Genomic DNA, 26,172 nt, shown 5'->3' with positions numbered 1-26,172 from the left:
TTTTTCTGATTCAGGTGAATGATTCACCTGATGAAGGAGCAAGTGTACGCTCCAAAACTTTGTGTTTTCCACAATAAAGAGGTTGACATCCATATATCTGGCTTTTCAGAAACCTTCCCGTACAACACAGATGAACATTTCAGAAGTCATATGATCTATGTATAGAGTATATAATAGAGTCTTGCTGTAAACATGGCATCATAGTACATACTTTTCCTTCACCTGATGAAGGAACAAGCATACTCTCCGAAATGTTGTGTTTTCCACAATAGAGTCGACATCCATAAATCTGGCTTTTCTTATGCTTTCCTCTTCTAAATGCCCTTCAAAGATTTGGAAAGTTTCTGCATGGACCAGAGATTGAATCAACATGGCTTCCATGCCTGCTGTTTTTATTGAAACTTAAGTACCTCGAAAGATCATTTGGATTTGATATGTAAAACTATTTTGAACACTGATTACTCAATAATCGTAAACCATTGCTGTAAAACAAAGAGCAAAAAGGAAGAATAAGGAAACTCTATCAGGAAAAATATTCATACAAAGTGAAACAAACCCAATTTCTGGCAACCATAATATACCACCAACAAAATGGACAAAGGGATGCTTAAATTCATACATGAGTAACAATGTCAGAGATCCAGCGGGTAAGAGAAAATGTAGCTAATCATGGACTAAACAACTTTTGAAATAGAACGTTTCACACCACAGGGTATGATTACGGTGAGATGGTCTTTAGGCAGTGTTATATATCAGCCGCTGAGTTCTTGATGTAGTGTGTGTGATGGCAGTACTCACTGAGCGCGGAGACGTAAGGAAACATCTTCTCGTCGAGTGGATGTGTTGAATGCCGACATAGTGGGGCCAGGGGGAGACAGAAAGATACCCTGCTTCTGGAGATTCCGGAAAGGACGGTAGTTGTACACTGCAATATTAACATAAGTACACTTAGCAAATTACTTCATCTTATTCCAATTCATCAACAATTCAAATGAAACTGGAGAACCATGGTCACAAGGATGGATACAAAATCCTGTATTTATAAACCATGAGAATTAGTCAAATCCAAAATTACTACAAAATCAATCAAGATTGGTGGTGGGTGGTCTTAGTGCAGAGTACCTGGGTAAGTCATTTGAAAGTTTATATATATCCAAGCACTGAGAGTGGATAGATGACCATGTTTGAAAGCATGACCCCAGCGAGTTTCTAGGAATTGAGTAGTCCTGCCCAACATGTAAGCACACGTGACGCATGTGGTTTCAGACTAGAGTACTCAGTAGGGACAAGTCATATGACTATTAGCGCCTCATAGGAATAGAGGTATCCAGGTTAATAATGTCTGTTATGTTGTATGCACTTAGAACATGCTAAAGTGCCATGGAATTCAGTGCTATTTACATATAATGGACTACCAGGGCCTAGATTTTTTAAGCTCTCTTAGTGCTAATATAGATGTAAGTGCCATATATTAACATAAATTTACAACTATCTTAGCACAAAGAGGCTTCAAAAATCTAGGCCCTGGAGTAAGACGCTTGTCATTTTTAAGAGTTTTGTTTTATAAACTTGTACTTTACTGAGAAAGTGCCTAAATCCCAAATATACTATTATGTTACAGCCAACCACTGATGAGTCGTTATATGAGCTGTTTTCTTGTTATGCAATGCTTTGTTTTATGGGCAGGGACAAAGTTTACTGTGCATACTCTGTTGTAAGCTAAGCTGGAAATAGGATGCAGATGTACTTATTTTCTTCCTAGCAATCATGTTCCCAGAATAATGGGAAGTAGACTGGCATGATTACAAGAGAAAATGTATTCCTTCATCAATACCATAATCAAGATTCTAATTACCAAACAGTCAAAATGTACTGATGAGGTGTCTTTTAGTTTTATTAAATATCTGTTGATAATCCTCACACAGAAAAATTTTTACAGAAAAAAAGAGTTCATAGAAAAAAAAAAATAATAATGAAAAGGTCAGCCCTTAGATTCATCATTTTCAGAGGCTGTGGAAATCTAGATGTTACATTTTCTAGACTTGTGAGGCCTTTCTTGGATATATTTGCTTCAGGGTCTCAATGACAGGCTAATTCTCACATTGTAATATGTTTTACACAAAACAGACAGTTAGCAATGTTAACAAATGGCACAGTCAGGATCTATTGCAAAGATTACATATCAAGTACTTAAATACCTTGATACTGAGAAGGGTGCATGTTGGATGACGCCACGTCACTGAACATGTAGTTATACCTCCAGTAGCAGTGAGAAAGTGAGAGCAAGGAGAACTGCTACGTGTATCATCTTTACTGGCACCTACTCACATCATGAATATCTTATGGCTTATCTGTAAGGCTATGTCAATACTATGTGTGGGTGGGAAATCTTGAAGGAAATTATCAATTTAATTTAATGTTTCACAGAAAGAAGGCTACTAGTGACACTTACTGTCTTTGACATCTGGTTAGCTGACAAGCATCTGGTACATTTAACTTTAAATATACCAGCAGTTGTATAACTCATTTATTTCACATCCGAAAAATAACCAGTGTCCAGAATATACTTGCATGCTACTTAATTTTTGCTTTATCTCTTGTCCTCAAATACAATGCCATACACAGGGAAAGCATTTGTCATGAATAAATAATGTAGGGAAAGAGAATATTCTGTCAATAACAGGCCCAAGTAATCCAACACCAGACATCATTGCTGGGAAATCATTTCTGTGTTTACACAGTAGGTAAATGCTTAATCCAGTTCTAACTGGCTATTAGTAGGTTCGTATTTAATGAAAAGATGAGTTTGAAGGTAAATGTATAAACAAAAATGCCATTAAGCCCAGCTTTCCATAATGGAACACAAATGATCTTGACCTGTTTGCACCTTGACATAGTTTCATTTCATGGTCTTTTTGAAAAAGAAAGTGGTTGTTTTGTCGGGAATGATCTGGTTCTACTGAACCAAAAAGTGAAACAGCAAAGTAGAATGTAACAACTAATTTATGATACATGATTGGTTGGGATTATCCGATTCATGAATTAGGATCTTTCACGACACCAAAATGGCTGCTGTCAGGTATTTTTATCCAGTACTCTGTTATACTTTCTTTGGGATGGGCGAAGCAGCTAGAAACTTTCAGCATTTACAATTGCATTAAATGGTTTGACAGTAGATTCAGTGTATAATAAAACATACCTGTACTTGTGATATCACTGCCTTATTAACAGCTGCCAATTTGAGTACAAACTAGCAAGACCTGCAAGGAGTCACATGTTTTTATAATTACTTTAGGAATTCTCAAATATAATATTAATCACAATAAACAGTTGTGTGAAAATACTCCATGTTGAAAACATAATTTGACCGCAGTGCTAAAACTACTGGTTATTTTTGTTGCTGTTTAAGGCTGCACTCAGCAATACTAGCTATGAAATAAGCCAAAAACCAAGCCAGGCATCAGGGCTGGTAACTTCAATCTGGTAACTTCAAAATGTTACCGGCCCAAAAAGGATTTAACCAGACCAGATACCACTTAGATATTATGAAACTTCTAAATTTTTACAAGCCCATTGGGCTGGCTAGCTGTAAATTAAGACCGCCCGTCAGAAAGCTTGGCTGTCTTGGGTGGTTGTGCAGGCCTTATTTCTTACACTGCTATAGTATATGTAAATAATCAAGTTTGGATTAGACAGTCTGGTGATCAAAAGCATGAGCATCATGTGTCAACGAAGTCAGTTGATATGGATAATCATATCCACTATATATTCATAACAGAAAAATGTCAAACGCTGATTTTTTTCAGCACATGGCTGCTGTCTAGTAGTAGTACCCTGTTTATATACACCTGTGTATATATCACACCATCCATTGAGAGTTTGGGCTTGGTCACTGATATACCAGATTAGTCAAAATCCAATGTGGTGGGCATGTCGCGCTTCAAGCCTTTGAATGGGCAAAAGAGGTAATAAACATTCATTGTTAACATTTTTACAATTTCATATGTAAACAACTAAGCAGATCAATTGTTGAAATATAAGTGGTTTAAAGCGATTGCTCTGATAAATCCTCATTTGCAAAAGTTCATATGGTCATCAAATCATACCACGACTGTCACAAATTTCATCGAAAAATAGGAATATCCTCATTAGGAGCATGTATTATTGCTTGAGAAATGCTCTTTCATATCTTACTAATCAGTGTGCGATGTTCAGAGCTACCATATTTGTGCTCATTTGTTGAAATTGTCTGTCTTGTGAAGCAGCCCTCACCGCAGAGTATACGGATTGGTCATGTCTTCTTTTTTAGTAGTGGGCAGGTTGGTAATTTGACAGTATACAGTTTGGTCATTATAAGCACTTGAATCTGTTGTCATTCAATAAAAGGAGATTTACATTTCCCGAATCCCCCTTAATCAGGACTGTCAACAAAGGAATGGGTTGTGAAATTTAGTAGGAAGAATAATTGGTGTGAATAGCAGTGTTCATGAGGGTTGTGAAATTTAGTAGGAAGAATAATTGGTGTGAATAGCAGTGTTCATGAATGGTGTTTCAAAGTCACAGGACATTGGGTTCTGTAAGTTTCAGAAGCCTGTGGTGACCCACTGAAAATTCACAGAACCCACAGAATAAAAATTATACACACATTTCAGTGCCTCTCAAGAATCATCTGATGTTTAACATTTCTTATGACCAGCACTGAAATTATGATCAAGTGTAAAATTTATAAACAGCAAACAAATGGGGCATGTGACGACTTCAGTCAAAGTCATTGTGATATATACAGTCAGACACAAGGGCTGGTTGGTTGTAGACTCCTATCTGCCCATTGCTGAATCTGCCGGATTTGTCAGAGGGTCAGACAGTACTCGCGAAAAGCTGTAATAGATTTGTTGTTCTGTTATTGAAATTTGTAAAAGTATTTGTCACAGAAAGTTCTTTAGATTGATAAAAAGACACAGATGCTATTTTGAGTAATGTTAAAAAGTGTTTACATCATTAGAGTTGTTTCCATTGGTGTATGACAGTGTATGAGTATATGAGTGTATGCGTTAGTGTATGAATAGCCTGTGGGATAACCTGGAAGTTATGAGTTTGTAACCCTAACTGGCCAGTTTGTTGGTGAAGTTGTAGCGTCCTTATTCTAAGAATCTTATCTTCATGATGATATACACAATGACGGATTGTCTCTGTAAAACTTTCACCAATAAAATCACAGTAGAAGCACCACGATTCCATCCTATTTCCGATATATACTGAAACCAATTCGATACCAAATAGCGATTGATGATAAACTTACTCGAGATGACAAGGCACTCACTTGGCGTCTCACATGTCCAGATTTAAATAACTGGAAAAGTATGGAGGAATTTCTGAGAGTAAAATTTGAATTGAGTGAATTCTGTACATGGGTGATGCATAGTGAATGCATACATGTTTCTCTCTATGTCATGAAGGAGTTATGTGACATGCTTTACAATAAGTTTTCATTAGATTGTCAAGATGTTATGCCTATAGCATATACCATTTCACACTTTCATTCAGTTAGGCTATATACTTTGAAATACAGTCAAGGCAGTAAATTGATATCTCTGCCTCTTGGTGTGTGAAAAATTGTTAAAAGTCTTCTATAGTAGCTGAGATAACATCTATTTTATGCAGTATCACAAATGTGTTTTTGAATTTACACTTCCCAGTGAAACAGGACATGTATCTTTAGAAATATGTATGACCAACTTGTTTGGATAAAGTGACCAACCCTGCAGTGTATGCCACACCAACCTGCACACTAATAGCAATGACTGGCATTGGAAAACGCATTTCTACGACTACATGCAGGAGTTTGTCTCACTGATACCATATTCCCCACGTTGAAAAGGGTTTCCCCTACAATTATGCCTGGTGATAGTTTCCAACTATTGCTTGTTATCAAGAGAGAACAATAATACACCAATTTTTGTGGGAATCTGAAATTCAACACAAAAAACCTGAAATGTATCAGTGATAATGCACATAATAGTTTCAGTTCATGGGATCGTATGATGGAAAAGTATTCAAATGAATGATACAAACCTCAACTGGTATAAAAAACAATACCTTAATGAACTCTCACGGAAAAAACTGTTGCTACTCGCCGTGTGGCCGCCATGTTGGATTTTGACCAATCAGGAATATCGGTGACCAACAACAAACTGCCAGAATTCAATGGACAGTGTGCATATGTTGCTGTCTATTATCCTGTTCATATACACCTACCATCTATTACCCTATATATATAAACCTGTATACATATTGTAAGGGATAACAATCAAGGCACCGGCCGGCACACAAAACATTTATTTACGACGACTGGACAAGACAGAAGACAAGACGAGACTGATGCACACATGTAGCACGGACGACCCGCTTACAGTACTCTCCTCTGATTGGTTCACCGTGTCACGTGTGATGCACGGGTATCACACTTATTAAAGGGACCGTCCGTCTCATGTTTACATCTCACAATATGCAGCTGTCCAATAAACTGTTCATACACACCTGTGTACATATGATGCTGTCTAGTACCCTGTTCATATACACCTGTGTACATATGATGCTGTCTAGTACCCTGTCCATATACACCTGTGTACATATGCTGCTGTCTAGTACCCTGTCCATATACACCTGTGTACATATGCTGCTGTCTAGTACCATGTCCATATACACCTGTGTACATATGCTCCTGTCTAGTACCCTGGTCATATACACCTGAGTACATATGCTGCTGTCTAGTACCCTGTTCCTAAACACTTGTGTACATATGCTGCTGTCTAGTACCCTGTTCATACGCACCTGTGTACATATGATGCTGTCTAGTATCCTGTTCCTAAACACCTGTATACAAATGCTGCTGTCTAGTACCCTGTTCATATACACCTGTGTACAAATGCTGCTGTCTAGTACCCTGTTCATATACACCTGTGTACATACGCTGCTGTCTTGTACCCTGTTCATATACACCTGTGTACATATGCTGCTGTCTTGTACCCTGTTCATATACACCTGTGTACATATGATGCTGTCTAGTATCCTGTTCCTAAACACCTGTATACAAATGCTGCTGTCTAGTACCCTGTTCATATACACCTGTGTACAAATGCAGTAGTATATACAATGGGGGTTTTAAAACACTTTCAAGAAAAGTCTCTACAAAGCCTTATTTACTAAATAAGGCTTTGGTTGGGCCCTTAGCTCTTGCTACTATTACCCCTACTACTTAACGTGTGTTGGAGGTAACACTGTGCCGTACGGTACGATCAATAATTCTTCTCTTGCAAACCCCCTACCCGGCCCATCCCTCAAGTAGTACAAGTTAGGTTCGTCGGCTTTTATATCCACTTTATCTATGTTGTAAGTTTTGACTGACCATATAGGATCGGTGGCCCGCTTACGGCTATCACCCTCGTGTTCCCCCGGCTGGTATAGATACCTCACTAGGGCCCTATCTGGATCCCACTTTTAAAAAAAAAAGTCTCTACAACGCCTTATTTACTAACTAAGGCTTTGGTTGGGCCCTTAGCTCTTGCTACTATTACCCCTACTATAAAAAGTTGGCGGCCTATGTCATGTTTATATCGATGAAACAGTTTAACGTGAACCGCCTACGATCACTTTGGTGTTCGTAATAAAGGCTTGCTGGGCTTTTTGTATCCCCTGTTCTATGTACTTTTTTTTCTCGTCCTCGCTGATAGCAGACTTACGAGACTTGGACCGAATATCTTGTTTCATTCCGTTATATTTTGTGAGTTCAGAGAGGATTGAACGAAACTCCTCTTCTGAGATCTTACTATCAGAGAGTGCCGTGGAAATACGCTCACTCACTGTGTTGAGCTTTGCTTCGGCCAGAACCCTGATCTCATCGTGTTTCAATGCCTTATGATGCAGTCTGCGTGATACTAACTTAAACGCCAACCCTGCCAACCCTGCCACCCCAGCTGTTATTTCAATACCTAGCACTATAGGTGCGGCCACGATGGTAGCTAACAACCCAACACCTGCCGCCCCTAGTCCCATGCTGGTTGCCATAAGGGTAGTGTCAGCCCCGTCCACGATATTGAAAGCTCTATTGTACTTCTTACATAGAGCTTTCCGCGTGTCACAGTCTTGTTCTAGTTGGCGTTTCACATCACATAACTGCCTCAAGCGGAACCCATCTACGGTTTCCAGCGTCTTCGCTACTTCCTCTACGACTGGGTACAGACCCATCCTATAATATATATTTTGAAAGATATTTTAATTGGGTTTCAGTTAAAAGTCTATTAATGAATTTGAAGTCTACAAGATCTAGACTTCTACTCAGGGTAATAGGTGAGAGGCTAATAGAATTTCCTGTTGTAATAAAAACCCCACTGAGGCTTATTAAGCGGTTTATAGAACCCGTGGTATCCTGTTGTATAACAATACGACAATGTTTGCGTAAGTGTTCGGTTTGCCAGTGTATTGACACCCCGGGTAAAATTTGGTGTCCTCTTGGGGTGTTTTCCTTGTCTAAATAAAAGAAGACTTCTATGATGAGTGTGAAAGGGGAGAATATTCTATCAAGATATATACTATAATCATTATTGCTAAATGTTAATTTATTTTTTGCTCTAGACTTTAACCTATTTTTTTCGATATTCATAATTATCATGTATAATTCCTTCTCCGGAATGAAATCCCCGGCCCAGATACCGTTGTTCCTAATCTTAGAGACCAACTCCTCTTTTAATGTGATATAAGGTGAGGTGGGTGTTAAGTTGATCAGCCATTTGGGCTCTTTAAAATCTGATAACGACACCCGTCTGTACACGTTGTCTTTGAAGTGCAGGATGTATAATTCATCTTCCTCACCAGGCTGATCGAATCCCTCCGTATCTCCTAGGTCGTTAAGCGTAGTGTTGGGATGACTGGTCATTATTATACTATTACGATATAATTTCCAACTGGTTTTTTGATAATAATTCAGGGGTTAACTTCATACCCATGAAGTGTATGTTGTCAGGCAGGAAGATCTTGGTTAGTGATATCTTGTTTTCCACGATCACGTTGACCCCCTCCAGACTGGTGTCGGCTCCAACACCCACCCGCACGTAAACGTTGCAAACTTGATACTGGTGTCGTTTCACCCACCCGAGTTTGATCCCCTTCACGATCTCGACATCATTCCCCGATGGTTCCCCTAGGTAGACTTTGATGATCAGTGTTGAGTTTGCTGGTAGACTCTCTAGTATCTTGACCACGCCTTCGAATTCAGACACCAACTGCAATGTCACGTTTTGTATGGTCAGTTTACTCGATAGCATGTGGGCTGCCATAGTGTTGAGTGGGCTGACGACTACGCTACGTCTCTGAGTTGGGACGTAAGCCACGAGCAGGGTTCCATTGTTCACGACTTTGTTTAGGTGGTTGTCTTTGTTATCAGTAAACACGTAAGGGGAGCCGAGCCTAATATTGAGAAACCAGTCGTTATCTGGTAACAACACCCACTTGTCATCTTCGGTGAAGACGAGCATATATGGCTTGTTTCGGGCGACGGTAGTGCTCTCAACATCGTCTAAGTCGAACAGTTTACCCCCGAACGATGGGTATATTATCCAGTTATCACCGGTGTTGACAAGGGCGTACTTAGTGTTGACTGTTGCTCTTGTGGTATCTACTATATCACTTAGGGTTCCACCAGAGACTTCAACGCGTTTGTAAATGTTGTTTTTCAGTTGCAAGGCGTACGATTTACCATCTACTCCGGGAGCGTCGAAACCGCGCGTGTCTCCAAGGTCGGAGATCCCGATATTGACGCATTTTTTCACTCCGGGCCCTTGTGCGCTGGTCATTTTACATGAAGCGTTAAGCTGAGGTATCCTATATTTACAGGATTATGATTTATATCTAACACCGATATTATCAGCTCAGATATGTTGCCCTGGGTTAATCTCTTATACTGCCGTGGTGAAAACGACTCGGTTCTACCGTCGTTGTATTTCTCAGTTTTCACCGGCACTGCTCTCAGTATAGTAGAAGGGTGACCTCCTTGAATGTTGTACGTTGTGCTCACCTGACCGAGATGAATGTACAGCTCTCGGTACGGTACTAGGTCGGGTAACTTCGTGCCTGTGACGGTTGTTGTTGGTTTTATCTCGTCAGGAGACATACCGAGTATCCTCGCTAATGGTCGGCCGAGCCTCAAGGAGGTTCTTCCGTTGTTGATTAACACCACTGTGCCGTTTGAGTCGTTCATCTTGAGTTCGGCTCCCAGGGGTTTGAAGACCTCGTCGTTTAGAGAGCACACGCTGTAGTAGCCGTCAGTTATCTGACTGCGAGTTCCACTGACGAACAGCTTATTGTTGCTGGCGTTGATGTTAGTCCATTGCGGTAGGTAGGTGATATCGCAGAGTGCGACTTCGAGTTGACCTGACGTGTTATCGATCGCGTGCGTCAGCTGAACGGCCTCACCGCTCGTTATTCCTGGAAGTGTTATGTACATATTATAATATATAATTTATATATTATAATATGGACTTAGCACACTTGAAAATCGTGGTGGTAGGTAGTACGGGGTTTAAAGCAACCTTTATTAATATCTTTGAAAACTATATCGTGTCCGTTAATAACGCGCAGGCGGTGGTAAACTGGAATCAAAACCCAATGCAGTTTTGGCAGAACCAACTCAACTTTGCTGTGTGGTGTGCGACGACAGGGTCGGGTGTGACACTAGACTACGGTATAGACGAACTGAGTAAGGCGGTTATTTTGTTTCATATTTATTATCAAACGAGACGAATATTGAAGGAAATAAGTGCTCCTCTTCCCCAAGATAAAGCGTGGAGTATGACGAATAACCCCTATGATAAACGCGCTTATGAACGTGTTTGTGGGGAGTTTGAGATTCCAACGAATAAAGACTTTCGCCTTCCTGGTGTGAACCATGGTCTCAGTATAGTTCTCGTGTACTTCTATAGGTCCGGAACATATATAGCCGGTTCTAAAGATGGTTCATACAACCCAAGCAAACATACATTTACAGGTCCCACAACGAATGAAAAGATCCATGTCAGCTGTATAAAGCAAATCAATCCTGATGCAGCCACAGCCTGGACTAAAATGATCTCAAAAACATCGAAAGAATTCACTCGTGCTGGTACAATACGCTTGAACGACTCAATTCGAACGTACGTGTGTGCGCTGTTGGGTGCGCAGTCGATGACGCGTTCCAACATCCTAGGTAAGGGAACTGCTTACGACGCTCAGAAACAGTTCGTTTCCAACGTTGAGGATGCTATCAATTCTCCAGTTGATCTCCCGCGGGCCATCGACCGTTACCAAAACGTGTTAGAATACGCCAGATCGAAAGTCAATTACGTGTTCGGCGTGGGGCTGTACATGGCTCCGAGTGATATGCAACTGAGAGTAAAAAAAGTGGTGGGTTATAAGAACAAAATAGTCATAGCCACGGCGGATCAAAAGTTGGGTATCAACCCCGATATTAACACCCCCTATATACCACACATTCCACCACGTGAAACGGGTATAGTGGCGCCACCCCCGGAGTATAAAGTTCATGTGGAGGTACCCCCCACACACCCCCATATTCAGGCCTCCAATCACATCGATAATAAAACGGCCCTGGTGGTTGGTGGGGTAGCTTTGGGACTTATTTGGTTAAAGATTTCTTAGCCGCTACGTACACCAGACCCGCCACGGCGACGATGGCTGCCCACATGTTTTGACTGAGCCACATGGCAGTTTTAGCCAGAGCGCCCAACAACCACGAGACGATGCTACCCAGGATGCCGGGAAGGGCTTCGGCGGCTTTACCAGCTAGTTTAGCTAGGCCTTCCCCGAGTTTTTTTATCCAGTCTTTAACACCGCCGGCAGGTGTGGGAGTTCCCCCGCCGCCGGCAGGTCCCACAGTAACCCCTGTCAGTGACACCACCAAGGTTGATATGATGAAACCCAATGCAGTCAGAATGCTGGCGATGGTGATCCCTTGCTCCCGGAACAATATCCGAATCCTGTCTGCTAACGTGGTGTCTCGGTGGAGGACTTGATTGATGGTTTCCCGCACACGGCTGACCTGGGATCTAAGCTTTTCTTTGTAGCCGGACGCTGTCTCCAACCAGGTCTGCCTTTCATCTTCCAAATTACGTATTCGTTCCTCGATGGTGGCTTTCATAGACTCGTCCTCAGTTTCACCGAGTTTTTTCTTTTCATAGGCGATGTGGTCGTCTATCTCACTCATTTTGGCCGTGCTTTTCCAGAGCTGACCACGAATGGTTTGCATCAACAGGTCCAACCCCCGCAGTTCCCGAAAGGTAATTTCGAGACCCGGGAAGGGCTTGTTCTCGTAGTCGGCCAACACCTTTTTAATATCATAAGTCATGTTTTGATCCGATGGGGCGTCCCTGATGCCTTCCAGACTTTGAACTAACTTCGGAGGAATCTTAGGTCGCGCGCCACCGTAATCTCTGAAACCTAGTTCCTCTTGGACAAACTTAATTTTATATTTAGTTCTCAGTGTTGATAAGGCAAGCGGTTCTCCCGTGCGTTGATGCACGATATCGATCTTTGGGTGAGCCTTCAAACGCAGCGGGCCACCCGTATCAACAAAAAACTTCTTATATTCCCTTCCCAACGGCTTGATGTTGTCTCTCTTTTCAACTGCGTCGTAATAACTGTCGACGGCGCCCTTAATGAGTTCGTCATCCAGCTGTAGGCCAGTACTGAATGAGGTCTCCTGGTCATCATTGAATGCCTGGGCACTATCGTCCCACATCTCCGTCATATCTATGTCTTCAGCCATTAGTATTAAAAATATATTTCCTTTATATAACAATGTACGGCAGAAAATTAGATCCTTTCAGAAGATTGAGAGAGCCATTAGGCGCCAGAGCCGTGCGCCAGTCGGTGACCATCACCAACAATCCCAGCAAGATAGACCAGAATCAAACTCTGCTGGTTAGATTTCCAAACCTTGGCGAGAATGACCTCATTGTACCAGGCACTGTTCGACTGGCGTTCAATATCACGTTGACCTCCGACAACGACAAACGCGAGCTAGTGCGGAACGTGGGTCGAGCTATCATCAAGAAAACGACCGTCAAGATCAGCGGTAACGAGGTGCTGAGCATCGACGACAGCGACGTGTTTCACTGCTACGGGGATCTCTGGAAAAGCGAGGGAGAACGAGTCAATGATGTGTACCAGGGCATCAGCAAATCAACCCGGTCGCGCATAGGGTATGCCTTCACGCCAGACCAGCTAGACAAGCTATCGGACGGTGAAAAGGCCATCGCTCGAGCATACGGGAATCGATTCTGCGTGCCGCTCGACTTCGAGTTGCTCACGGGACACGCGCCGTTTTACCAGGCCGCGCTGGGTGATAGGCTCGAATACGAGCTCACGTTTAACGACTATAGCAAAGTAGTGCGTACGCCGAACGGTGATGAGGCCAGTTATACCATAGACAACATCTCTCTGGAGTTCGACATGGTCACTAGCCCGGAGCTGGCCAGGCAGGTTCGAAGCCAGTACTCTGGGAAGATGGCTATCCTGTACGATCGCGTACTGAGGCATAGATCAGTCGTGCGAGATACGAGCGACACTGTGTGGAATATCAACCTGAACGTGCCGGCACGATCGATGAAAGGTATCCTGGTCGTCCCCGTGGAGGATTACGAGCCATTCCGGAGGGACAGCGAGAAGTTTTTCAACCCCGAGATTGAAAAGGTGGAAGTGACCATCGAGGGCGTGCCCAACCAGCTGTTCAGTCATGGTATGAGACCACACCAGCAGTGGGATGAGATAAAAAAGCTACCAGTGGGGGACTACATAACAAAGGACCTGGACCTCGGCTCCGTGCAGATCGGTGAATACCTGACCACCAAGTACGCCCTATGGTTGGACATGCGATCCACGGATGATGATAAACTGCATGGTAGCGGGCGCCGTATAGATAACGGCAGTGAAGGGATAACCATCCAGATTACTAAGAAGGCTCAACCCGCTGGTAAGTTGAAATTATATCTGTACATTATTATGGACGCGCAACTTAATATAGACAATGGGACACCCCCACACCCCCAACTACCCACTGACCCACACTGCGCCATAGTGTGCGGGCAGACTGGCTGTGGGAAGACCGTTTTCGTCTTGGATATGTTGGAGGGTTACTACAAGGATGTGTTCGATAACATCGTTATCATGTGTCCTACTCTGAGCATGAATAAAACGTACGCGCGACCTTGGGTGATGACGGACCCGGACGTACACAAAATCGACCCTGGAACACGCCTGCAGGACTGGTTGAAAGCTCTTCACGAGAAATTTAAAGGGGAACCGACGCTGTTTATACTGGACGACTGCAGCGCTAATCGCGAGATAACAAAAAAGAGAGACATGCTATCGTACCTGGCCTTCTCCGGCCGGCATGCAAATCACAGCGTCTGGGTGCTAACGCAGAAGTTCAACTCGGTGTTGAAAGACCTCAGGGAGCAGACGATGGGTGGCCTTATTTCACTGCAAGGACAGGGATTCGTTCGAGGAGTGTTTGAGAGAGAACGATGTGATGAGCAAATTAGAACGGGAACGGGTGAAGAAACAGCTCGCTGAAACTAAACACGCTAAGCTCGTGCTCAAGACCGACCAACCAGTAGCATATAGGGTGTGCTAAAGCTAAGCAAAGCTAAGCAAAGCTAAGCAAAGCTAAGCAAATGCTAAGTATAGCTATGATATTTGAAGTGTTTGTCGTGTGCAACTTAACCTTCATTTCTCTGTGTTTTGTCTGCATCGGGTATTATATAGTTAAAACTAAATCTTACTTGTTATATTATAAGATGGAGTGTGAGGAATTGCTCGAACAATTGTTGGTACCTGGGGGTGTGGGGGTCTCCCCCACTGATGATAAGCGAGAGAAACTGGTGGCGTTGGCTGTTGGCGGCAAAGCCAAACATTACTTTGGGGACTACACTCCGGATAAAATTCACAAAATGTCAGCCGAAGAAATCGATAAGCTGTACGCTAGATACGAGTCCCGGCTCGGAGCAGAAATGACAAAGACAATAGGATCGGCTATGACCCAGATATACACCGGTATTGTATCATACTTCCTTCCCATTCCACCAGAGCGCCGACTTTACCTGTGGGAGGACCTCGAGAAAGACCCTTTTATCGAACACGCCGTGAGTTCTATCAGCTGCGGGCTGTACCACAAATATGGTATGTTGTTGGCTCCAGTGACGGCGGCGATTATCACGGCAAAGCATTGTCAATTTGAGAGAAAAAATAATAATAGTATAGATGGATGCTGCTCCTGAGGTGACGGAAGTGACCACCTCACAGGAACCAGTGAGGGAAACCCCAAGTGGGGGTACCCCCCACACCCCCAACAGTGAGGGAAGTGACCCCTTCACAGGAACCCCCAACAGTAACCAGGCAGAAGAATCCTAAGAGAGTAGCTGCCGGTAAAAAACGGTGGTGTAACCAACATAAAATTATTACAGTGACCAACCCAACCCGACTGTTGTTGGCTGTAGGCGTAACTGCTGCCTTGGCTATCTCGTGGTTATATACACGTGAGGGACATGGGGGAAACGTGGGGGTACTCCCCAACAGTGAGGTGGTAACCCCCACTGTCGACCCGCATATCATGTTATAATTTAAAATATTTTTATATATACATAATGTCTGAGGGGAAAACGTTCGTCAACGACGCATACTACGCCACAGTGGTCGCCAGTCTAGCAGTAGGGTACGCTCGGTTGACTAAAATGGTGCTTAAACAACCAACTATCAAGCTAGATTTCAACCTGCAGGATATGGGTATGCTCATAATGAACCTTGGTATGGCGATGGCCACAAAAGACATCCTAGTAAAACAAGGGATAATACCTGATAATATAATGAAATAAATATAGGATGGCCACGATAGCTATGATGGTCGGTGGGGCGTTAGTGAATGCCCTGGCATTTTCCGGGAGTAATTTCCTCTTCTCGAAACTACGAGATGACCACGCGGCTGAAATACAGGAAGAAAGGAAGCGGCACGATCTCGCTACTGAGAACTTACAAAAAGCACAGGCCGAGTACGCTAAAAAACGCCTCCAGAGGATCGATTTTATTAACGAACAACTCCAGCGTGAAAACCATGCCGTTCAAACATTCAACAATGTCGATGAAGCAATGAAAGAATACTACCTACTAACTGGTAAACGATTGGAACCGCTCAATAAACCCACACTCGCTCAGTACTACACACCATCCAAGGGACAAATGAATCGTGAACTGGGCTTCATGGTGTTGGGTATAGCAGCTACTGCGTTGGTTGCGAAGCAATTAAATTAAATACCTATATAAGTAAACATGAGACCCGCTCCATACCGATGCGAATACATACTTATGGGGAAGACCGAGGCCTGTGGTAGGAAATGCAGGAATCAGGGGTTCTGTTGTTTCCATATGGGAAGTCCTAACTACACGTGTTCTGTGTGTGGTATCGGGGTTAAAGGACACTACTGTCTATGTAAAGCTCACGGAGCGAACGTAGTCAGACATCAACTCATCTACGAGAATAAAAAGGACTACATAAAAGAACGTAGGCGACTGCTCAAGATAGACTCCAAATAAATGTTTTATCAAGGGTTACCTCCCTTTACTGTGAACCAATTAGACATTGGTTATGTTAGGTGTAAACACTATGACTACTGTGCGCGAGCTAAAGCGGGTCGCAAAACAGAGAGGTGTGATCGGGTATTCTAGAATGCGGAAGTCAGCATTGTTGAGATTACTAGGTTTAGAAGCCCCTCCTACGGTAAAACAATTAAAAGCTCAAGCAAAACAGCTTGGATACACGGGTTATTCAAACCTGGGGAGAGCCGGGTTAGTCGCATTGTTATCACATACCCCCGTGGTGGTGCCTACAGTAAAACAACTGAAAGCCGAGGCACACGATTTGGGTTTAGCTGGGTATTCCCGTATGAGAAAACCACAGCTTGTAGAATTATTACGACAGAATAGAGCTATTGACCTACAGTTCGTGCGCACTGAGCGCGCTGTAGGCAACTATTTGAGAGGTTGGCGCATGCACGGTGATAGAAACATAGACATTACAGATATCAAGCCTCTGATAGCTGATAAGGTCAACCAGGAACTAAATAACCTAGGAAGTATCAAGTTTCAGATCACAGTGAAAATGTCGCTCGATAAGCAGGTTGGGGGCCCCACAGGGGCCACTGAGTATGTTCAGCCTTACTTCCGAGGTAAACAAGAGGTCGTCACACATACAGAGACCATTGACGCATCAATCGATACCAGTTTTCAGCAGATACGAGAATACCTAGAACGCTACACACACTTGGGGTCCGGGTGGGCTGTAGATAAAATCGATAATGTCTATCTAGACATAGCTAACTACGTGCCGTTCAGAGGCGGGTCATACCTAGCCTTGCCCCCCTACTATAGGAACAAACATGCCACAGTAAACGTTAAGAATAGAGGAAACGATTGCCTGAGGTTAGCTATCAGGTCAGCCTTATTTCCAGCTGACACTAATCCGAACAGGTCTTCTAATTATCCTCAGGATGATGGGCTCAACTGGGATGGTATAGATGAACCCACCCCCATATCCCAGATCACTAAAGTAGAAAAACAGAATAATCTGGCTATAAATGTCTTTGGGCACGAAGGTAACACAACAATAGTACACAGGGTCAGCCCGGTGAAGGATCGCCAAGTTATCAATATATTCATGATCCAGCGAGGTGACAAGTATCACTACACATGGATAAAACACTTTAGCAGGCTGTTGTATGACCAATCGGCACACAGAGAAAAGACCCACTTCTGTGAACGATGCCTACATGGCTTCACACGAGCTGATTTATTAGAATCCCACCGGGATGATTGCCAAGGTGTGGGGCAGACGGCCATATGAGTCGACATGCCTAAGGAAGGTGATAATATCCTAAAATTCGGTAACCACAAGAACCAAATGTCTGTGCCTTATATCATATACGCCGACTTCGAAGCCTTGGTGGTGGGGGATACCCCCAGTGGTGCCGCCGGTAGCTTCACCCACAAAACACAAGAGCATAAAGCCTGTGGGTTTGGATACATTGTCGTCCGTTGTGACGGGGAAACGAAAGCTCAGGTAGTGTATAGGGGCCCTGACGCGGCTGAAAGGTTTCTAAAGTGTTTGCAGGAGGAAGAAAAAATTATTAGGAATACATTGTATAGAATCGCTCCCATGCGTATGACCTGAGTCGACAGGCTAGCTCACGCTAGTAGCACTAACTGTCACGTGTGCGACTCACCACTTAACGGTGATTCGGTGAGAGATCACTGCCACATAACTGGTAAGTATAGAGGCGCCGCTCACAGCGCGTGCAACCTCAAGCTTAAAATCAACCCTAAGACAATAAACATCCCCGTTGTCTTTCACAACTTGAGAGGGTACGACTCACACTTGATCATGCAGGCCATCGCGAAAATCGATGGTAATATAACGTGCATCCCCAACAACATGGAGAGATACATCTCCTTCAGCTTAAACGGACTTAGGTTCATTGACTCGTTTCAGTTCCTCCTGTCGTCACTCGACAGTCTGGTCAAGGCCAACAATACCTTCCCTATCACCGATCGATACACAGACGCCGAGACTAGACCCCTGCTTATGAGGAAGGGTGTGTACCCCTATGAGTACATGGATAGTTGGGTCAAGTTCACCGAGACCAGACTACCCCCTATTGACTGCTTTTATAGCAAGCTGAATGAGGCGTCCGTCTCACGAGATGATTACTCGCACGCGACTAACGTATGGAATAAACTGGGTTGTAAGAACCTGGGTGATTATCACGACCTGTACTTGAGAACAGATGTACTGCTGTTAGCCGACGTGTTTGAGACGTTTAGGCGGACGTGTTTCAAGCAGTATAAACTCGACCCCGCATGGTATTACACCAGCCCAGGTCTGTCGTGGGACGCCTTGCTTAAAAAGACCGGAGTTAATTTGGAATTGCTCACAGATTACGACATGCACCTATTCATTGAGAAAGGCTTGCGAGGTGGGATTTCCATGGCATCCAAACGATACGCGAAAGCAAATAATCAATACGTGAAAGGTTACGATCCTAACAAGCCAACCAATCACATTCTCTACCTCGACGCAAACAACCTGTACGGCTGGGCCATGAGCCAGTATCTACCTACAGGGGGATTCGAATGGGTACCACACGTTGATGTTATGGGGGTTGCACCAGATTCGAACAAAGGGTATATCCTCGAGGTTGACTTAGAGTATACCAAGGAATTACACACATCGCACAACAGCTACCCCCTGGCCCCCGAACGTATGAGGGTTAACCCAGACTGGATGTCTGAGTACCAACATAACTTGTTAGGTGGGCGTGTGACAGACGTTGAAAAACTCGTTCCTAACTTAATGAATAAGACCAAGTACATCGTTCACTATCGCAACCTACAGCTGTACCTGTCGTTGGGTATGAGGCTGACCAAAATACACAGGGTGCTCATGTTCGACCAGAGCCCATGGATGGAGCCCTACATCAGAATGAACACAGACCTACGAAAAAAAGCCACCAGTGATTTTGAGAAAAATCTCTACAAGCTCATGAACAACTCGGTGTTTGGTAAGACTATGGAGAACCTGAGGAAACGCGTGACCGTGAAGCTGGTTCGGTCGAGTGAGGAAGACAAGCTCAGGAGATTGATAGCCAGTCCGGCATTCAACCGTAGTAAGATATTCACAGACAACCTGGTTGCCCTACACATGAAGAAAAGCCACATAAAATTCAACCGGCCTGTTTACGTGGGGATGAGCATCCTCGATTTATCCAAACACCTGATGTACGACTTTTACTACAACGAGCTCAAGAAACAGTACGGTGACAGGTGTGAAGTGCTGTACACTGACACGGATTCCCTGCTGTTAGAAATTCGAACCGAGGACGTGTACGAGGACATGAAAAAACACCTCGATTTATACCAGCGACTACCCTAAGACCCATGCCATACACAGTACGGTAAATAAAAAGGTCCTAGGTAAGATGAAGGACGAGTGTGCTGGCACGCCCATAGCCGAGTACATAGGTTTGAGACCTAAGATGTACTCCATACTGAAAGCCGACAATAGTGAGATCCGGAAGGCTAAGGGGGTTAAGAAGTATGTGGTGAAACAACACATCAAACACGCCAGATTCAAGGAAGCCCTGTTCAAGACCCGTACCTTTAGGCATAAAATGAACACACTTAGAAGTGATGGACATAAGATATACGGACTGACTATAAACAAGACGTCCCTGTCGCCTATGGACACGAAACGTTGGATAGCTATTGATGGGATAAACACATACGCGTATGGACATGAAAAAATTTGAGGCTATTTACTACAGCCCGCGTGGGTACTGGAAAGGAGCTAGCGCAGTAGATAAGCTAGCTAAAATAGCGCGAGTACCCCCGGAGGAAGCCAAAGCGTGGCTTGAAAAACAAGCCCTGTGGCAGATCTATTTGCCGGCACCACGCTACCTGCCTAGAAGGAGGTTCGGTATTAACATACCTAATAGCGTTCACCAGGCAGACCTACTGTTCCTACCCCACGACAAGAGGTACAAGTATGCCTTAACCGTAGTGGACGTAGCCAGTCGTTACAAGGAAGCCGAACCCTTGACCACGAAAGATTCGGCCCAGGTAGCCAGAGGATTCGAACGCATATGCAAACGCAGTCCGCTGACGTGGCCAACAGAGCTGCAAGTTGACCCCGGACGGGAGTTCATGGGTGCCGTGTCACAACTGCTAGCCAAACACGATACAAAGGTCAGGCGTGGCACGGCCGGAGCCCATCGCAGCCAAGCCATAGTTGAGAGATTTAATAGGACTTTGGCTGAGCGCTTGTTCGGCCATCAGTATGCTAGGGAGATGGTAACCCCTGGAAAACGATCGACTGAATGGGTCACGAGGTTACCCAAGGTGGTGTCGGCAATCAACCATGAAGTCACCCGTCTCACCGGTAAGAAACCGGCAGACGCTATCAAACTAAAATCAATAGTTGCAGAGTCGGCCGCTCCATTGCGTGGGAAGGAGAAACAGATACCAGATAGGGCCCTAGTGAGGTATCTATACCAGCCGGGGGAACACGAGGGTGATAGCCGTAAGCGGGCCACCGATCCTATATGGTCAGTCAAAACTTACAACATAGATAAAGTGGATATAAAAGCCGACGAACCTAACTTGTACTACTTGAGGGATGGGCCGGGTAGGGGGTTTGTAAGAGAAGAATTATTGATCGTACCGTACGGCACAGTGTTACCTCCAACACACGTTAAGTAGTAGGGGTAATAGTAGCAAGAGCTAAGGGCCCAACCAAAGCCTTATTTAGTAAATAAGGCTTTGTAGAGACTTTTCTTGAAAGTGTTTTAAAACCCCCATTGTATATACTACTAATGCTGCTGTCTAGTACCCTGTCCATATACACCTGTGTACATATGCTGCTGTCTTGTACCCTGTTCATATACACCTGTGTACATATGCTGCTGTCTTGTACCCTGTTCATATACACCTGTGTACAAATGCTGCTGTCTAGTACCCTGTTCATATACACCTGTGTACATATGCTGCTGTCTTGTACCCTGTTCATATACACCTGTGTACATATGCTGCTGTCTTGTACCCTGTTCATATACACCTGTGTACAAATGCTGCTGTCTAGTACCCTGTTCATATACACCTGTGTACATATGCTGCTGTCTTGTACCCTGTTCATATACACCTGTGTACATATGCTGCTGTCTTGTACCCTGTTCATATACACCTGTGTACATATGCTGCTGTCTTGTACCCTGTTCATATACACCTGTGTACATATGCTGCTGTCTTGTACCCTCTTCATATACACCTTATCAGATATACTGACCATAGTCAAGGTTATGGTCCTATATTGTTTAATGCCACACTCAGCAGCAATATTCCTGCAAAATGATGGCTATTTGAAAGTAATGGAATCTGGACCAGACAATCCAGTTATTGGCATTATGATCATTGACTTGTGGTATAGGGTTATGATTATAAATATACATGATTCAAGTCAGCAAACTTGATCTCCCAAGATGATTAGGGACCTCTTATAACAAGCAAGGGTTGCTGACGATCAGTCCTAATGAGGAGGTTCACGGATGGTGGTTCTGCTGACATCTTGATAAGCCATTTGTACAGAGTATGCTATGACTGTCACTGTTTTGACTTGCAACTACATGATTGCTCTTGATTAATGAGAGCTTCTGATAATGTTCTCACAAACAACGACTTTATTTGTCTGATCCAACCAGTATTTAAGCATTATTCTTTGACAAGGAGAGCAAAGTGAGAGCAAGAATCTGGGACCGATCAACCACTGCTGAGAACGAGATCTCTGTTCTCTGAACAGAGTTCAGGGAAGGCCAAATTGCAGTTCAGCAGCTGCATTCATGGACCAGCCCACCACACAGACAAAAGTTAAAAAGTCAAAACTCAAAGGAAGACATGTGATTTCCTGTATGAGGGTTATGATATCCCAGTTGACAAAACTTGAGATGGTTTTTATATGTGTTATACCATACTTGTCATGATTACTCAGTGCCATTTGTTGACAAAAAACTATGCATTTACAGCATTTATAATAAACATACTATACAAAACTTTAATTTACTCGGCCTACGCTTAGAATACAGCACCACAACCTTTAAAGACACATCATAATACTGTTCTACGTAATTGCAGGTGATTTTGTTCCAAAGCACATTCTTGAAACAATGCCGTGACACCGGCATAAGGTCGTCAAGCTCAACGAGTGCGTGTAAGCTCCACTCACTGATGTTTCATCTCTACCAGCCATGTCACTGCAGAAACCCAACAATGTTGGGAGTTTCCAGTAGTGGTTCAGCAGTAAAGGCGTAAGCACCAGTTTTAATATTTTCCTTTTTTGACTAATATGCATATATTTCTTTGTATTAAGAGGTGCAGAGTTGTTATATTTTGTGTATTTTTATATTTTATATTTTGTAAATTTAGTAAGAATGCCTTATACTGGTCACATTTTGCCATATTCTATTATTCACAGTTTTGGTCAATATATTTTATATTTCAGTTTCAAACGTAAATATTTGGATTAAATGAATTATAAACGTAAACTAATATACATATATATCTTTATCATTCAGTTATTTGCATCATTACACTGAAATGGAGTTTATTTCTAGTTTTGTTTCGAAGTGGTAAGAATTCATTACACTGGAAACGACTCAGCCATTTTCGAGGGGCGGTGGGGTAGTCCATTGGTTAAAGCGTTCGCTCGTCACGCCGAAGACCCGGGTTTGATTCCCCACATGGGTATAATGTGTGAGGCCCATTTTCTGGTGTACCCCGCCGTGATATCGCTGGAATATTGCTAAAAGCGGCGTAAAACCATACTCACTCACTCAGCCAGTTTCGTGCCGGTTCGGTCAATGCATTCTATTTATAAGAATTATTTCAAGGGTTTAGGGTTAGGGTAAAGGTAAGGGAACTAATCCAATATAGTAGGCAGATGCATGAATACCATTTTTTTTCCTTTTGCATTTTCAATACTTTGTTCACACAAAGACAGTAGACCAAAAACGTCAAAAGTAAAATAAACAATGAAATGTTTTAATGTAGAAATTTTGGGCTAATGGAAATTGGAGCCTACCTTAGAATACAGCACCACAAACTTTAAAAACTCGTCATAATACTATTTTACGTAATTGCAAGTGATTTTGTTCAAAAGCACGTTCTTGAAACAATGCCCTATGACGCTGGTATAGCAACAAGGTCGTCAAGCTCAGCGAGTGCGTATAAGCTCCGCTCACTGATGTTTCATCTCTACCAGCCATGTCATTACAGAAACCCAACGATGTTGCGAGTTTCCAGTAGTAGTTCCCGGCGGATGCGCAACTTTTCGCAAGCACCAGTTTTAAATATTTTTTCTTTTTTTACTAATATGCTCATATTTCTTTGTATTAAGAGGTGCTGAGGTGTTATATTTTGTGTATTTAAATGTTTTGCATTTTTTAATTTAGTAAGAATTACTTACATTGGTCACATTGCGCCATGATTTATTATTCGCAGTTTTGGTCAATTAAAATATTCTAAATATATTGTATATTTCAGTTTCAAACGTAACTATTTGGATCAAAAGAATTATAACTGTAAACTAATATACATACATATCTTTGTCATTCAGTAATTTGCACCATTACAAGGAAATATTTATTTTTCAAAATGGTAAGAATTCATTACACTGAATACGTCACCCATTTTCGTGCCGGTTCAGTGAGCGTATTTATTAGAATTATTCCAAGGGTTAGGGTTTAGGGTTAGGGTTAGGGTTAGGGTAAGGGACCTAATCCAATATAGTAAGTAAATGCATGAGTACTAATTGTTTTCCTTTTCCATTTCTAATACTTTGTTCACAAAGAAAAATGGGAGACCAAAAACGTCAAAAGTTAAAAAAACGATGAAATGGCTTAACGTTGAAATTTAGGGCTGATGGAAATCGGCCTCGATCAACTTTCACCTCTAGATCTACATATTTTCAATAACTATTCGAAGTCTAACTCACCCTCATGCCATCACCAAACATGCCCATGTCTCACACATTCCTTAGCGCGATCCACATTATCCTTACTGGGTTCCCTACAACACTTTTCTGTCACGAAAGCACACAATGATTTTCTGCAAGTACGCCATTCATGCATGCACCGTGAAATCAACGTCTGACACCTGACGTCAACAATCGTTTTCAGTTCGAACCATATCGGGCTCATTCAACACAGCATGGCATCTTGTACATTACAGAATAGGACGATCGTGCCAAATGATATCGAGACCATTCGGCAACCATCAGTAGATTGAAAACACGAGGCACCAAGTCTACCCGTAACCTTTGTAAATGTCCGCAACCTATTCGACTTTTTCCGTTCATTTCCGTGACGTCACAGGAATGACTAGCTAAATTTGCACATTGTGAAACAATGTGGACGTAGCTCGGTCAGTTAGCTGTCGGGCTAACAATCCGAAGGTCGCGGGTTCGCGTCCGACGGGTTCTCACAAACTGGTTGCCTGTCTCACTGACATGTGACCTATGGCTGGGAACGTCCTCACAAGAAATTGTGGTGCTGAATTCTAAAGGTGCTCCGAAAATGGCCTCAAACTTGCACTACAGCCACTTTCACCTCTAGATCTACATTGGCCTCAAACTTGCACTACAGCCACTTTCACCTCTAGATCTACATAAGTTCAGTAATGATTCGAAGTCTAACTCACCCTCGTGCCATTACTATACATGCCCATGTCTCCCTCATTCCTTAGCACAATCCACACTATCCTTACTGTGCTCCCTGCAACCCTTTTCTGTCACGAAACTGCCCAATGATTTGACCAGTTAATTGACATCTGACATCAACAACCATTTTCACTTTGAACCATATCGGCTCATTCCACACAACATGGTATCTTGTAGATTATGGAATAGAATGATTGTGCCTATCGGGGCCATTTGGCAACCATCCGTAGATTGAAATCGTGAGACACCAAGACTACCGTAACCTTCGTAATTGTCTGTTACCTATTCGACTCTGCAAACCAAACACCACACATGAAGAAGCGTATGATGTGATGGCTTTTGTCCAAATTATTTTCAATAATTAAAAAATGGACTAGGGACTTCCGTGTACGTCTTCTATAAATTGTGTATTTGTTAACTTTGGAACAATTACCAATCTAGTTCGGCAACAAGCTCTAGTTATTTGAAGTTCTAATCTGTGCTAATTTTGTACTGAGTTGTTTTCCCTAGTAACATGCTATGCCAGACATTAGATATCTTAAACAAGAGAAAAACATGAGACAACACAGCTAATAACAGTACCTGAAGACTTCGGGCCTGTATCAACAAGAAAGAAGGGTAATTCAACTTGATTGCATCGGCATATCTAGTTATTCATCAGTCATGTCAAGAAAACGGCGTCCACAGCACCCGGGTAAACAAAAATCCACAGGAAGTCACACAAAGTCTCGTGTTGACGTGCGAGATACGTGCAAATACTATTATCTGAACACCAACTTAGTATAATTGTTAAAAAAATATGCAATCATAAAATG

General features: G+C 43.0%; 1 protein-coding gene across 1 annotated transcript in view; it reads right to left on the bottom strand.

The window, feature by feature from the left end:
• LOC137282434 (serine/arginine repetitive matrix protein 2-like) overlaps window positions 1-26,067 on the bottom strand; it is a 57,450-nt gene extending 31,383 nt beyond the window's left edge. The window contains exons 1-2 of the mRNA XM_067814184.1: window positions 25,940-26,067; window positions 799-925 (exon numbers count right to left, since the gene is read on the bottom strand). Coding sequence (XP_067670285.1) covers window positions 799-857 — 59 coding nt within the window. The 5' untranslated portion in view covers window positions 858-925; window positions 25,940-26,067. The remainder of the gene's footprint in view (window positions 1-798; window positions 926-25,939) is intronic.
• Between the last annotated feature and the right edge of the window lie 105 nt (window positions 26,068-26,172).

This window comes from Haliotis asinina, chromosome 4, assembly GCF_037392515.1.
Source record: "Haliotis asinina isolate JCU_RB_2024 chromosome 4, JCU_Hal_asi_v2, whole genome shotgun sequence".
In the NCBI taxonomy this organism is placed as follows: Eukaryota; Metazoa; Mollusca; class Gastropoda; order Lepetellida; family Haliotidae; genus Haliotis; species Haliotis asinina.
Note: the sequence above shows the minus strand (reverse complement) of the source record. Positions and strands in the feature narration are given on the sequence as shown.